The 16,867-nt window shown below is 37.1% G+C and overlaps 1 protein-coding gene across 1 annotated transcript; it reads right to left on the bottom strand.

Annotated features, from left to right (window-relative positions):
• Positions 1–344: 344 nt before the first annotated feature.
• On the bottom strand, positions 345–14,005 carry LOC129261359 (uncharacterized). Its single transcript, XM_064107894.1, has 7 exons — positions 13,958–14,005; positions 8,161–8,275; positions 6,312–6,427; positions 2,717–3,001; positions 1,905–2,044; positions 955–1,039; positions 345–530 (listed from the first exon to the last, which is right to left on the bottom strand). Exons 2-7 carry the CDS (start codon positions 8,225–8,227, stop codon positions 345–347), a joined length of 879 nt encoding a protein of 292 aa, XP_063963964.1. The 5' UTR covers positions 8,228–8,275; positions 13,958–14,005.
• Between the last annotated feature and the right edge of the window lie 2,862 nt (positions 14,006–16,867).

The following is a 16,867-nucleotide window of genomic DNA, read 5'->3' as shown; positions in this document are numbered from 1 at the left end:
GTCAAGAATTAACCACTTCCCTGAATATTTCTTGACTGATTTCACTATTTTGTACAAACAAAAAGGGTACAGAAAAAAAGGAAGGAACTTGTGGCGCAGATCTCCAAAATATCATTCAGATCGATACGAAAAATTGCCTCATTTTCGTTACAGCGCAACTAATTTGTATATTCAGATGTCGCTTGAATGTGTCAGCATGATTGCTTAAACCCACTTTTTAAAAGACACTATACACATGCATGGGTATTATTTGAGACTAATTCTGTGTATGCTTCCCTGGCAGACACAAATACCCCTATTAGATCTCCATGACCAATTAACTAAGGTTATGTAATGTTCAGTTGTTATATTTCTTCCTTACCTGACGACAGATCCAGGTCTTCTGTATTAGGCAAGTTTGCTTGCACTTTCTTGTTGCTTTCTTTTGGCGTTCTGGCAGGATCACGATATCTGACGTTCCTTAGCCGCATTTCAATGTAACCTGATGAATCTTTTGTTTTGTTTTGGCTTGCTGGAGTGAACCAGGTCAACTTTAAAGTAAAAGAGTAAAAAAAGTAAAACAAAACTATTGAATTTTAGAAGTAGAGATCACTGTTCATAAGAATTTGTATTACCCTTTGGGGTAACTGTACGGTCAATCAGATTTACCTTAATAAAGGCTTGCCCAATCTGAGACAATAACCTTTCAATGATTTAAGCATTTAGACTTTCAGTTGTATCAAGTTTCATCCACTTTTGTCTGGTTGAGTAAATAATAACCTGCTGCAGATAACGTGTTCAGGGGGTCATTTAGCATTAGCTGATATTAAGTATAAACAATGGTTATCTTGGTCATCATGAGCCTAAAGTCAATGATGAACATGGCTTGTAAATGGGTGATCCTATCTTTAACAAGTAACAATGTTACACACAATTTATCTAGCCATGAACTAACATAATGAACTCAAAACTTACGTAAGCATCATGATCATCATTGTCCAACGCAGGAAACTGGGTAACAATGCATTTTGCCATTGCCAATTTTTGCTCTGTTTTAGGCCTTTAGAAAAATGAAAATTGAATGTTTAAGAATATTGTTTTAAAAGGCTATATATATTAGAGATTAAATGCAATTCTTTGCAGGGAATAAATTACCTAGTATCGCATCGCAATTTGCTTTGCTTTTTTGCAGGGCTGCTACACAAAATTTACTTTGTGTCACAATTTTTTTTCCATGGGATTGTACATAATTTGTTTTAAATATTTTCCCATCTCCAAAAATTTCTAATCAAATCTGGGAAGCAAAATTATTCCCTGCTTTGAATTGTAGTCTGATGAACTTCTGCTTCATTGGTGATCTGCTTTGAGAATATCCTTTATATAGCAAAATTTTGATCCACCCATTTTCTGATTTTAGTAATTCCAAACTCCCATCCTTTAATAAAGCAGACAAACAGTGCAAGGTGTATGTATCACACCAAACTATTTCCAAGCACCTGCATAATACACATGTAATGTCAGCTCATTGCATGTATTTGTTATGTAAATGTGATAAACAATTCAAAAGCTGTGTTTAAATATCAACACACAAGTTTCAATTATGCCATGAAAATGTAAAAAAATATAAATTTATGTGAAATTTCTTAGATAAGATTACATGTATACAATTTTTATACCAAGTGTCTGGTTATTTCTGGTATGCAATGCACCAGTTAAGTTGATAATTAACTTTTGTGTCATCTACAAGAGAAAGGGATTGCTTTTGAAATGGTATGTATGTGTCTGTGGTCAAACTTTTAATCCTTGACATCTATTTGATCACTGGAGTCAATTGGTAAGGCAAATAAGCAAATAAACTACCACATAGTATAGCACATCTAAATACGCTAGCATTTCCTTTTTCTGCTCATAGGATTTTAGCTTACCACTTTGTATATGTCTCTATCAGGTGTGAGACCAATGTGTTCACTATCAATTTTCGTGAATTGTAGCTGATGCACCCTTCCTCCATCTCCTTTATAAGCTCCTCCCCCTCTCTCCGTTTGGACAAGATGGCTCGTATGTCCTGCAGATCAGAAGTGATTACAAAGAAAGGTCATAAGTGGATGCTTTAAGTGATCCATGTATGTGCCGGGGCCTTCACATCTAGAATATGAGAGAGATACTATAGGAACAGGAACAAACAAGGAGCCTAGCTAGTACATTTTTTTTCTTCATTTTGCGCCAACAATCGTTAAATGTGGTACCATCATCCAAATCGATAGTTTCTGGGATTGTTTTCATACCTTTTTTTTAAATTAATTTCATATTTTTCTAAAAAACAGCCAATATGTGTCAAATAACTGCTTTACAAATCATGGGTTTTTTTGGTTTAAAAAAATGATTTTTGCCTTTACTGACAAATATTTTGAAAAATAGGAATTTAACTTAAAAAAAAAAAAAAACATACCCAAGAACTATCGATTTAGATGATGTTTACCCATTTTTTACCCAAAAGTATTTTTTCTAGGCTTGTTAAAAAAATTGGATAAATAACTTGCTGTTTTTGGTGAGTTTCTGAAAAGCAAGTTCTTAATCTAAAATCTGATGCTATAATTAGATTTCTTGTGAAATTTCCTTTTAAAAAGTGTCTACATTTATTCAGCATACATTATCAGTTTTCAAGTTACAATGAATGAAAACAATTTTACAGAAGTCGCAAGGCTCTGACCTCCCTTAATGTTGATTAAAAACTTACATGAGCCATCTTGATCTTTTTAGCCTCGGGTGGTTTGATGATAGATGTTGATGAACTGCTTGGGATAGACACTGACGAGTTGCTGGTGTTTGGGATATCTTCTGGTGGTTTAGATGTTGATGATGAACTGCTTCGGATAGACGTTGAGGAGTTGCTGGTGCTTGGGATATCTTCTGGTGGTTTGATGATAGATGTTGATGAACCACTTGGGATAGACAGTGAGGAGTTGCTAGTACTTGGGATATCTTCAGAGAACGTGCAATCTTCAGAGATCAATGATGGTCCCTCAAGTAGTGAAGTGCAGAACAGATGGTTATTAATACAGTAAATCATTAAATTTGTTTTCACAATTCCCAAAACAGAGTGCTCAATGGATTCCCAGAGATAATTTATTCAAAATTCCAAAAGTTCCAATCAGCATTTAATCACTATACTACTTATAGTTTCATACAAGAGTTGTACTAAGATCAGGTAGAATCACTAAATCTTTACAAAACTCCCTAGCTGGTTTACAAGCTCTTTCAGGAGTTCCTGAGCTATTGAGCTACTCAAACATGAAGGTCTATGTACTCCTTTGTTTTTTTTTTTGGTCTGTTTGTTTTTATGTCAAAGCATCGACTTTTTTTTTTAAACTAAGAGTTTCTATTACATGTAAAACTTGAAAACTTATATACAGTATTAACATCCAAGTTTTTAGACCAAAAATTTGGATCCTGCATGTCCGTCAAAGTGTCAAGTTACATTGCTATGAACAGCAAGCAGTCATAAAGGAAGTGAGTTGTGAGTTGAAATTGTAACGAATTAATCAGATTTCTTCACATGCACAATGTGTATGCAGGTCAGAAACTCTACATGCAAACAAAAAATGTTATCTACATTGTGCATGTGTGCTGTGCACCCTCTACATGTGCATTGTATATCGAGCTCTGGCTCAAAATTAATGGTTTGTGACCTGCAGTAGATTGAAAATCCTGTTTTAGTAACTTAGCAAAATAAATCAATCTTTTTTGCGATTGAATTACTCACCTACAACATACATCTTGTGCTTATGTAATACAAGTCATCATCGTCATCATAGGATTTAGTAGCATGCAGGGGATTAGAGTCAATCAAATTCTCAACTTGAACCACAGTTATTTCCTTTGGCTCTTTAGGTTGTACCGCATAAGCATGGAAGTGTCTTTTAAATCCATATGTATGCCACAAATGGCACACAAGAAAAACTGTTGTACCAACTGCAAGCACTGTTCTCACATTTCCAAATTGGGCATCTCCATTGTCATTTTTGCTAACTGCCACCATCATATTTTCACGATACTCAGTACCATAAACCTTGCACCACTGTGCAACATATATATCATCATATAAAGGTATGCTACATGTCTGAGATATAATTTCAGCACCTTCCAATGATGCTAACATCACAGATAAACCAGGACCTGTTTCAACAGATTTCTGTGTCATTGTCTGATTGCTTAATACGTTATAGCAAAGCTGCATTTGGTTTCTGTAGGCTAGAGTTTTGGCAATATTTCTGAAATTGCACACAATGTGTGCCAAACGTTTAGAAAAGTTGTGCTTTCCTTCGAAACGCATCACCCAATAAATAATGAGAGGTCCAAGCAGCTGCATTGCTGAAGGGTAGTGGCTCATGAAGTGGTGTTTCGGCTTCAGATCACGATCAGGAAAGAGTTGCAAAAAGAGCATGTGGTGGTCTCTAATTAATTGTGCCAAGAACAAGGTATGTCCCTTGCTTATCTTAGATGAAAAAATGATATCCATACATTGTTTCAAAGCTACGATAAGTTCCCAGTGCTCATCATCTTCTTGAATAAGATCCGCAAGCATAACTCCAATATGACGGACAAGGCACCACATTTGTGCTGCATGCTGTCCTGCAGCACCATCAGGAAAACGAAGCTGATTGCTAGTGAAGGGGCAGGGTTTGTTACTTGCATCAGGTAGGCCGTAATTGAAACTCGTAATCCTGGCATTTAATGTTTCTAATGTAAAAGCTTGTTTTCTGATAAGTTCATGCAGCACCAATTTCACCTCCAAGGGGCACACTCCCTCTAGCATGTCATGCATGATGTCTGGTGCTCTGTTGTCTAGAGTATGAAAGTGTGTCAATTCATTCAAGATACATGGTGATTTTATACCAGTCTCTTGTAAGCTATTCCTATTAAGGTCCAGTTGATAATTCTCAGGTGTCCGCATTACTTCTTTTCTTTCAAGTAAAGCATGCTTTATGTCAGCACGTGGCATTCGGCAAGTTCTGCATGGAAAGTTTGCTGTGAAGCCCTCGCTGAAACCAAACAATGAGTGAATCCCTAGATTGTCTCCTACTACTTGTGCTATCCCAACCTTTACAACTCCATCAAGAGTGTCGGTATGAATGGCTATACCATCTGACTCAAGCACCTTCAGATCTTTCAGCAATTGTGACAAAATCACAGGATATCCATAAAGTTTTGCGTCACTTGAATTGAACAGCATCAACAAATATATGTTTGCTAAAGTTGACCGGTATTGAGGTGGTACACTAGCAATTTTGAAATACACTCCTGTCAGTTTGTGAGTCCCAGACTTAGGACTAAGAGGGTTGGTAACCTCGAAGTCATCTACATACAGAATTAGTTTGATTGTACGAGTGCTAGATAAAAACCTACTTTGCCTGCAGAAAAAACCATCTTGAAAATCATGCATCATACCATCTGTGCTTGGTACATAGCTTACAGCTAGTTTCATAAGATCTGTTTTTTCAAGCAATAAGGTTATTAGCTTTTTAATTGGAATGTACTGGCATGTGATAGTCTTCATAACCTGCTGCACATTGCCTGTTAAACGGTTATTACATGGATAATATGCAATACCTATTGTAGTTTGTTCAGGCTGAATAAAAGCTGCACTGTTCTTGAAGAATTTCTTCTGCTTGTATTGACTTTCCATGTTATCAAACGGGTGGGAAACCATATCTATATCCAATAGGAGACTTTGAAATTCATCATTTTCTTCAAGTCCAGTTTCTGCACCGAATTTTTGCACCTTATATTTTATATACATACACGTGTCTTTAACTAAAGAAGCTGACTTTTCTACAACTTCATTAACTGTGGTATGGACAATGCTACTGTTTGCCAGCAGACCCGCAACCAGCATGACAGCCCGTTCCTTAATTTCATCCTCACCAAAATAATCCCACATCTCAGCATCCCCTTCTGTTGGGTCAATGTCAACATCAATGTTTTCAGCAAAATCATTGCCTGCGTCAACATCTGCAGCATTATCAAAATTACCATGTGGACGTGGTGGGACATGGCCATGTGGTTCTCTAGTACAAGCATGACTCATCAAGTGGCGCTTGAACTGTTCCGTTCTGCCTGAGAATGTTCGTTGGCACCCTTCCTGCATACATACTATACTTTCTGTAAAAATACGGCCCTTAATAACACCATGTCGATTCTGTAAATGCCATAAAATTGCTTTACTGCCACCGTCTATAAGTTCACCACACTTGGGACAAGTACAATTATATTCCATTAGAATAGTGTTTCCGATATACTCCTTTACAGAGTAAAAGTCAAAATAAAAGTACCTTCAATTCCTTTATCCTTTGGAGCAGCTTTGATCTTGGACCAAGTGGCTTTATCAAATCCGCTTTCACAGCTTGATCATCAAGGAGAAGGAGGGTTTCTTGGTCAATCTCTTGTTCTGTTACAAATAAAACCATATGACCATATTCCGTGTTATTCATGATCCAGATTACAGGCATTGTGGGCATGTGTGTTTTTACCAGGTTTTCATGAGGGGTGTAATTAGAAAGAAAAAAAATTAGTGGTTCTTGAGTCGAAGTTCTCGCTTCGATCTCATGGAGCAGTAGTTGGGGAATCTTCATAATACATACAATGTAGCTGAATTTGGTAGAATTTAATTGGTATCAAATTCAAGAAACACTTTTGAAGTTTGAAACATAATATTTGCTGATGACCTACACAAATCTTGGAAAATTAGGAAGATTCAAAGTTCTTCACATGGCTTTCTAGTGCGCATGTAAGCAAAATCTTTCTGCAATATTAGCGTAAGTGATAATGGCGCAAAAAACCTGAGGCACACTATGTTTATCTCACACATATTAATGCATTGCATCTTCCCTTTTGTGTTCTAAGCATGCAAGGACCCAAATTCCCCAAAATGCCCTTTAATATTTGACCAACTGAAAATCATATGACACCCCTCCCCCATAAGTTTCTCCTTGCCCCTTCCCCTGTAAATAATGCACGCTCTTTACCGACCAAAATTTTCCTCTGTGTAATTTGATGGGAAACATATCGATTCTAATCGGATACTCTAATAGTCGCTACAGATAAACCATTTGCAATAGAAAGCTCAAACTTCTTGAGGATGTCAAACTTAGTATTATCTTTATTCTGGTATCCTTTGATAAGCAAAAAATTCAAAAAAATTTTGAAAGAATGAAAAGCACCCTCATGCTACATTTTAACCTATGATGGCGCATTTCACAAAAACGAAATGTCTGATTTTTACAGAACTTTCAAAATCTTGTATTTTGACTTCATTTGCATCTAATTTGACACCAAAGGTACAGAAATATTCACTGAAAATGAGTGAAATTAAGTAACTTTTTGCTCCTTCCCACAATTTCAATAGCTATGAGCTGACATAAGAGGGCATGGCGCACCTTTTTGGTAAACACATAGTCCAAAATTTTTCCATATTATATTGAGATAAGTCATTTCCCACAAAAAAAACACTGTTGTAAAAATTAAATTACCAAAAAAGTGTTTTTGACCCCTGTATAAAGCCCACTCCTACTTTTAATTCAAAACTATTTTGTACACATTTGTCATAGGTTCAACAACAAACATAAGGCGGGACAAAATTGTTCTGGTTACATACTGCCCAGAAAGTTGGGTAAGTCTGTCGGCAAAACATTTTATTTTGAACAACAATTTAAAGTTGATCGCTCATTATAAATATTCCAAGTAAAAATGAGTGCAAAATTTGGAAGCTTGACATCACACACCTTCAAGCTTGCTAACCCCCTACAAGCCAAACAGCTCCGTAGGTCAAAGCATGGCCAAACAAATCCATAGCCAGACAGGCTCACATTATAGATGGAATATTATTTTATTGTTGCTTGAGGAATTTCTCGAACGGATAAAAAAAGTGTGTAAAGTGATTTGTTACTAACCATGAACGCCCAACGTTATTCTCGGACTTTGATTGAACGGCAGTAAATGTCTTGCGTGCTGCGTACATTCAAATACGGAAGGCTTAGGCATGCATTTACTGTGCATATTTAACACTGTTTTGCATACCAAATGCAGTGTTAAACTCAATTAAACTTGCTCAGTCTGAGAAATTCTTCAAGCAACAATATCAAATTTTGCGACAGTTGAACAGTTATGATTACAAAAGCTTACCTTCAAAATTTTCCAGAAATCTTTCCAGCCCCCACATCACTAGTTTCTCTTTAACAAAGTCATCCATGATGACAACACACTCCAATCTGGAAGGAGATCCGTGAAAAGGAAGGAGCTGTATAAAAAGGGAAGATAATCATTATCGGGGTTAAAAGTTTGGTTCAACTTTTTAATTTGACATCACATTTTCAATTTGACTTAACTCATATATAGAGGACCCTCTCCTAATGGCCTCAAATGTTGAAAATTAGTTTTGCATAAATCTGTTTCTATCTCTTTCCTACGAGGGCTAGCATTTTCTTGTGAGGGGGGGGGGGTCCAAATTTACAAAAAGTCGACGGCGATAAAGTTACAACACCCCTATTTCAGCAACAAAAATTTAATAACCCCCATCAATGATACACTTTACCCCCTAAAGAGGCTAAAATTGTATTGAAATCAGTCCTTTTGAGCAAAATAAACACACTATCTGTGGTCATCAGGTGGGTGTTTCATAAAGCTGTTCGTAAAGTTACGAACGACTTTACGCACGACTGGAACATGTTCTTAGGTCATAATTCAATTACATAGGGATATCACAGAGCACAAGAAAGGATCACCAGTCGTTCGTAAAGTCATTCGTATCTTACGAACAGCTTTATGAAACACCCACCAGGTGACTTCAAACTTTTTGATCATCAAAATGTCATTTTAATACTCCTTGGGTATAAATTTTTCTAAAATTTAACTCTTGGGCGATTATGAGACACATTTCTTTTTTATTTAAATTTTTTCCCCTCAAATAGAGCTCAAACTAAATTTCTATCTGATTTAATTTGACATGATAGACTAGAGCTGAATTAAGAAGCACTCATACAGGAATGTTAATTATTTGTCTCTGGAGACATAAGAACATTTATAAGATGGAAACTATCCCCTCTAATTTCATAATTTTTTCGATTTTGAGAAAACCATTAGAGTGGTGGGTTTGTATGTTGCTGCTGTTTCTACAACATAAAAAATCAATAGGTGTGGGTAAAAAATACAGTTGTCTATAAGGCAAGGGCAATAATGGAACTTGTAAACATAAAACTGGCAACGAGTTCTCAAGCTTTAAAATGGGCCAAAAATTAGTTTTAAAAAATCAGTTCTTTGAGCCCCTATTTTGGTGCCTTTCCATTCTTTAAGCCCCTATTTTCAGCCCTGCGAATCTCACACCCATACCAAAACAAAAGTTTAGTACCCCTCCCCCCCCCCCCGATCGATATTTGCTCTTGGAACCAAATTATGTCTCACATATATATGAAATTCTTGTAGGCCTACATGGCATTATAAGCTTAGTGTTCAAAAATAAAAATTCCAGGGGAATTCGTCCCCTCCCCCCCCCCCCTTAGTACTGCCACTGCTGAAAAATGTCTCTGGAGTGGCTTCTGACATGACTTGCCGCGATAAATTGCTCTGACTTAACCCATTTTAGATGTGCCACTGAGCGAAATCATGCACGCTCGCTTTAAAAGACAATATCTGATCTGATTTTGTAGGCACACAATATTTCATTTCCAGTAATTTTTCAACAAACCCCCCCCCCCAAAAAAAAAAAACACATTTTAAGGCCAAGTAAAACAAAAAAAAAATGGTTCTCTTCTGGTTTTTGGAAAAATAGGAGGGGCTCTTTGTTTTTTATTGAATTAATTTCTGAATACCTACGGTTTATAGCACTATATTTTCAATATGCGGTGCCCCCCAAAAAGATGGAGGCCTTTTTATTTTCTTGTTTCAAACATCTTTATAAAACAAGTTATATGGCCTTGGGAATTAAAGTTCCGGGGAGGGGAGGTAGTAGACTTGCATCTTTTTGAAATCACACAGGGCTTTATTTTTGTTCATTATCAGATCACTTATATAATATTCTGAGAAAATAAAAAAGTCCTGAATACAAAGTCTGTTGCAATTAGAATTTGTTGAAATACATGTAAATATATGCAAATGTCTCTAATTTCCCCCCTCGATCGGATTTGTTCTTTTTTACTAGCCCTGACAATATACATATCGGTCATATCAGACCAGCAAACTAAGCTAATTGCCTGACAGTGACTTTTACTGGTAAGGCCAAGTAAAATCAATTCCTAGTTTCTCGTCCGGATTTTTCGAAAATGAGGAGGGGGTTCCATGTTATTTATTTGATATTTGATTTTTTTTTATACACAAAAATGCTATTGGGTCAACTTCAACACATTCTTCACAAATTTAGTAACACTTGTACTACACTACAGAGGATCGAAACAAGGTGTAATTGCATATTAATGTTTTTTGGTATATCATTGTCTAGAAGTCCTCATATTTTTATTCATATCATTTCAGAACAAAAATATCAAATAACAAAGCAATTAAGGCGGCCCCAAAAAAAGGAAGGAGGGGACGAGAAAAAAAATTGAAATTATTTTTATTTGGCCTCATCTGACCACCTGACAGGTGTGTGTCAAGCCCTTTTTTGGGGGGGTGGTCTACATATGTGACCTACTATCTCAAAAGCCCACAATAAGTCACCTAAAATGAGTTTTGAAATTTTCATTGTTGAAATTCCATTATTTTAATTATATTATTCTAGAATTTACAAGACGGCTGTGCCCTTAGCCTTTAGGTGTTGACATGCGTAGTCAGTCACAACTATGTCAACAGAGGGTTTCCTTTATGATAAAAATATTGAGGCCTAATCTTAAAGATCCATAATGCTTAGAAAATGTTTCGAATCGGCTACTCTTAAAATGTGGGATAATTCATCAAAGCACATAGTAATAAAGTACTAAAATCTACAAGAAAGGCCAACTGAGAAACTCTGATTTCTGAAACGAATTGAAATAAAATCACAGGTTTCTGGTAGGCTTTGAGTTTCCCCCTCCTGCGCTAAGCGTGGAAGCTTTGAAATTTCCTGAAATCATTAGCAAAAGAAGACAATCTTTGTTGTGATTCTACATCTGCCCTTTCCCTAACTTCTCTTACTTTTTCATTTTTTTTTCTCTCTCCCCCTTTCTCCCTCTCTCCTTTTTTTGTTTTTTTTTGGGGGGTGACTGCCCCAACCCCCCCAGCTACATGCCTGGTAGTTATGACACTGATGGCTAGTTTTATCTCAATGTCAATCTTGACACTTTGCCAAAGACTCTCTTTGCATGCATATAATATAGGCCTAGGCCTACATAAAAAAACTAGAAATATCACTATCAGTGATTAATAATACTACCCCCGCCAGCAGCGCTCTACCTACATAAAAAATAATATCCCACTATAATAACCCCAAAAAGAAAAGAAAAAATGAAATATTTTGAAGTCTATCAGTTAGGGCAAAAACTATGCATCATCAGATATATCAAAGAATGACATTTCACTGAGAATCCAATCAACAGTGCAACCTTCGTTTTTTTTAACTATTAGGCCTATATCTTGCACTTCTTCATATCACTATGGACCCATGCACCGAATTTCAAATCAATTGGTCAAAAAATGAGGGAGTAGTATGATCCACAAGATTTTTGCACCAATTTTATTTTAAAATGTTGTTGCCATGGCAACGCAATTCTCGACTTTGACGAAAATTATATCTTGCACTTATATTTTATACACATCAATATGGACTTAATGTTCCAAATTTCAAATTAATTGGTCCTTAACTGAGGGAGTAGTATGATCCACAAAAATTTTGCACAAATTTCATTCAAAAAATGCTGTTGCCATGGCAACACGATTCTCGACTCTGACGAAAAATATATCTTGAATTTTTATACATCATTATGGACCTATGTAAGCCTACTAGCCTAATTAAAAATTCAGGTCAATTGATCAAAAACTGAGGAAGGAGTTAGATCCACAAATTTTTTGCATGAATTTCATTCAAAAAATGCTGTTGCCACGGCAACGCAATTCTCAACTTTGATGAACAATATATCTTGCACTTCTATACATCATTATGGACCTATGTAGGCCTACTAAATTTCAGGTCAATTGATCAAAAACTGAGGGAGGAGTTAGATCCACAAGATTTTTGCATGAATTTCACTCAAAAAATGCTGTTGCCATGGCAACGCATTTCCCGACTTTGACGAAAAATATATCTTGCACTTCTACATATCATTATGGACCCATGTATTAAATTTCAAGTCAATTGATCAAAAACTGAGGGAGTTTGATCCACAAGATTCTGCAACGGACCGCCCGCCCGCCCGGCCACACGGTGATTCCTATATAGGGCCTAGGCCTACCCCCTTACAGTTACACACCTTGTGTGTGGCGGGGGTATAAAAAATCAGTAGTAGGCCTAAGTTAGGCCTACTAGGCCTAGGCTATAGCTACCTTCAAGTTCAAGACAGTGAAGCCATAACTTAGGCATTCATTGAAAAAAAATTGAATATCAAATACTAAAGTTAGGCCTAAGCCTAAACTAAGTTAGGGCCTAGGCTAGGCTAGGGCTAGGCCTTGATCTAGTCTAGCCTTGGCCTGGGTCAGGGCCCAGGCCTAGTATGAAATGAGGTTTGGAATAAAAATATGCTTCTTGACATTTTTGTGCATGAGATCGCTGAATACCTTAGCCTTCAGGGCCTATACAATCCACGCTTCATGAATATACTCGTAATGTAGATTACTAGATAGATCTAGGCCCCGCCGGGATCTAACAGTTAGGCCTATAGCTAGGCCTACATGGGTCTGCCTTGTTTTGCCTTGCCTTGCTCAAGACGACTCGACATGCTATATTGCTAACCATAACTTACTAGGCCTAGTAGGCCTAAAGTTAGGCCTAGTAATACTAGTTAGATAGGCCTAACGTTAACCCAGAGAGCTCCCGCCCGCGCAGCGGGCGGGAGCCCAGAAGCTTACCGTGTATTTTACCATTGTCACCGGACTAGGGTGATTTATGGTCTAAATATTTCTCCAAATGAATTGTGAAAACAGAAAGTATACAATTACCACGATTATATGGATGAAGGTCTAACGAGTGGCAGATTCCTGACATCTGGGCACAGTCTGGAACCTCAAAAAAACGAAAAGTTCTCTCCTTCTACCCCGTCTCGATCGGCCATTTTTGTTAAAAATCGTAACAAAATGGCCGATCGAGACTGGGTAGAAGGAGAGAACTTTTCGTTTTTTTGAGGTTCCAGACTGTGCCCAGATGTCAGGAATCTGCCACTCGTTAGACCTTCATCCATATAATCGTGGTAATTGTATACTTTCCATTTTCACAATTCATTTGGAGAAATATTTAGACCATAAATCACCCTAGTCCGGTGACAATGGTAAAATACACGGTAAGCTTCTGGGCTCCCGCCCGCTGTGCGGGCGGGAGCTCTCTGGGTTAGCCTAACGTTAGACCTAAGGTAGGCCTAGCCTAGCCCAGGCCCCAACTTCCAAGCCTAACTTACTCGAGTTCCATTTGCTGTCTTATGACTGAGACTGCTAGTGCTAGCCGCGAGACCAGGGCCAGGGCCAGGCCCAGGGGTGAACATCATAAAACAACATCAATTCCAGACTAATCATTGTGCAAACTGCATGCAGACTGTCGAATGCAGTAGGCTAAGGCTAAGCTACCGTACATCAATCATAAATCATAACGTATACAGTGCATCGAGTAGCATCGCAGTGATCGTACATGACATTTTGTGAGTTGCATTGACATTTTGTGAGTTGCATTTTGACCGAAAATCGTATGATGGCACTGTTGCAGATACAAGAAATTTGTTCAAGAGAATAGAGCATATTAATACATATAAAAATAAAACTACTTCACCGACAAAATCATGTAATATCTTACAGATTAAACTGGATAACTTACCGCGGTATACACTCATGATATGGCGACTGATTTCAAATGATCGTCTGCGCTGCGCTAGCTGCGCGCGCGCGGCCGGCGCGGTGACGTCAGTCAACAAGTTTGACCAATGAAATGTTTCATCGAAGACAACGTCATTTTGAAGAGAATATAATACGTATCAAAAATTTTCAGCATCCACGTCATTTTGTCGGGGGGGGGGGGGGGCACTCAACTTTGGGTTTGGTAGGGATGTGCGGCCCCGGTTTCTGAAACGGGGGACAGGTATAACCGAGTTGACTCTGAAAAGGAGATCTATAACCGAAGTGACCTTAAAAGCAGTGGCGGCACCAGGATTTTTAAGGGGGGGGGCAAATAGGGGGCAAAACAAAATGTGGGGGGGGGGGCAAAGCCGGACAAAAAAACCCTCCCTTTTCTTTTCTTTCTCATTTTCAACCCTTTAATTTTTCACTCCGAAAATTATTGGGGGCAACTTGGAGGGGGGGGGGGGCCGGGCAAAGCTTCTGACGGGGGGGGGGGTCAAATGCCGTTTGAAGTTGAGAGCTATTTTTTGTCAATTGCTCTGGAAGCAAAAAAATCTGAAATTTGCTTAAAATGGCCGGGGGTCTAGATATTAAATTTCCCCCAAAAGGGATTAAGAATTTTCAAAAAGGGCTTGTGAACTAAATATTGTGCTTGAATTTATATGGGGTCTACGGAGCGGCAGGCAATTAAGGCGTGAAGAGGGTGTTTGCGGCGGCACATTTTTTAGGTCAGTATACGTGCCCCGGGCATTTTGTCATTCAAAAGGGAACGATTCTCTATTTTCATTAAATAGTCTTCTATTCAAAATATTTGACAAGGAAATCTTTTTGTTATTGTCATTCAAAATGAAACGATTCTTTTCATTTTAAATAGTTTTCTAATCATTTTGAACAGTTTTCTATTCAAAATATTTGACAAGGAAATCTTTTTATCTTTGTCATTCAAAATGAAACGATTCTTTTTCATTTTGAACAGTTTTCTAATCATTTTGAATAGAAAACTATTCATTTTGAATAGTTTTCTATTCGAAAATATTTGACAAGGAAATCTTTTCAGAATTTGAAGAGGTTATTTTAAGAGTGTATAGTATCAAAGAATGCTAATTCCATTATGTTCAGGGAGGAATTAATTGTTGTTTCACTTGACAATGAGGATGAAATTAGAATTTTTCATATTTCATATAATAAAATAAATAGTGAGTGGATGACTTCATCAGTCTCCTCATTTGCATATCGACCAGGGTGTGCATATAACTGTTTGTGAAATTAAGCGAAACTTTAAAATGTCATAACTTTCTTATTTTACATCCGATTTTGATGAAATTTTCAGTGTTATGCTTGTTGGAATTTTTATATTCAAAGCAACACTTCGTTGGGGTGGACTTGTCCTTTAACAAGAAGTTCCTCCCCAGGTTCTGTTTAGTTCCCCCTTAAAGAGGAAACACATGACTTGTAACATAGGCCCCCGAACCTGACTCTAACTTTTCAGTAACCACGACTGTACAAAATACATGAATAAGGCTATTGTGATTCCGTGCATGTCTGTGACTATGCTATCATCCTTTTTAGAATAAAAGCGAATTGAATATCTAGTCGTAATGACGTCAGAAATCCTACGACTGGCTACAATTTGAAATTTATTTGGCCTTCACCCCCAAATAAAGGCTTACAATCATCGGGGGGTTCTTATTTTTATTTGGCAACCAGTCAAATTTGACTATTATCGCCATCATAAATATTTTATTATTAACGTTTGTTTTCTTTGAGAAAAAAAAAGTAAATGAATAAAGTAAAATTCAAATATTTATTTCTTTTTCCTTTCTTTTTTCTTTTTTCTCATCCAAAATTGTTATATTAGTATTCTTTCAGTTGAACGTCAAATAAAAAATACTTTTCATTCACATTTTCTGAAGAATGAGCAAATTGCGATTTGCTCCAAAATCGGATCGTGGACCACTCGTAAGGTATGCGATGGCCTTACTAAAGATACAATTCTAATTAAGTTTCTAGCTCCTTAAAAAGAAATTACAGCCATGAAATAAAAAAAAATTTGGGATTTTGGGGACTTACTTTTAATAATAATAGCAGGGCCCGCTGGGAGAACAGTTTTCGGAAGGGGGCCGTTTCATAAAGCTGTTCGTAAGTTAAGAGCGACTTTAAGAACGACTGGTGATCCTTTCTTACGCGCTAAACCATTGCCAATGGTGTATACCATTTACTAAAAGAAAGGATCACCAGTCGTTCTTTAAGTCGCTCTTATCTTACGAACAGCTTTATGAAACACCCACCTGAAGTGACTACCCTGGGTCAATATACCGCGATTATTATTATTATTTCTTTTAAACAGATACAAACTGAGCAAAGTATATCCATAAATATTAATCAAAGTAAACTAAAACTAATAATGAAACTAAGTCTTATAAGTTTATCATAAGTTTAATAAGTTTATAAATCAATAACTTTGTGGAGCGTTGTGGCCCAGTGGATTAGTCTTCTGACTTTGAAACAGAGGGTCGTGGGTTCGAATCCCAGCCATGGCGTAATTTTCTTCAGCAAGAAATGTATCCACATTGTGCTGAACTCAACCCAGGTGAGGTGAATGGGTACCCGGCAGGATTAATTCCTTGAATGCACTGAGCGCTTAAAGGCAGCTCGAGTTAAAGCCGGGGTAATAATAATAATAAACAGTGCGCATCGGAAAAGATTATTTCTAGATAGATGGCGCTATATGAATGCCTATTATTATTATCATCAGCGGGAAAAAAATTTACCACGAAAAAAAGTGTTGAAGATAAAACAGTGTCTTGAACTTAGAGGCTCGACGAGTGAAAACACTACATGTAAAAAAGTGAATAATGATTTTCTAAACAAATATAAATGACAAGCTTAT

The sequence above is a fragment of the Lytechinus pictus genome, chromosome 12 (genome assembly GCF_037042905.1).
Source record: "Lytechinus pictus isolate F3 Inbred chromosome 12, Lp3.0, whole genome shotgun sequence".
NCBI classification, from domain to species: domain Eukaryota; kingdom Metazoa; phylum Echinodermata; class Echinoidea; order Temnopleuroida; family Toxopneustidae; genus Lytechinus; species Lytechinus pictus.
Note: the sequence above shows the minus strand (reverse complement) of the source record. Positions and strands in the feature narration are given on the sequence as shown.

Coding starts and splice junctions, on each gene's coding strand:
- LOC129261359 (XM_064107894.1), bottom strand. CDS start 8,227: ATGGATGACTTTGTTAAAGAGAAACTAGTGATGTGGGGGCTGGAAAGA. Junction 6,428..8,160: donor ATTTCTGGAAAATTTTGAAG/GTAAGCTTTTGT, acceptor TATTTGTAACAG/AACAAGAGATTGACCAAGAA. Junction 3,002..6,311: donor AAAGGATAAAGGAATTGAAG/GTACTTTTATTT, acceptor TCACTACTTGAG/GGACCATCATTGATCTCTGA.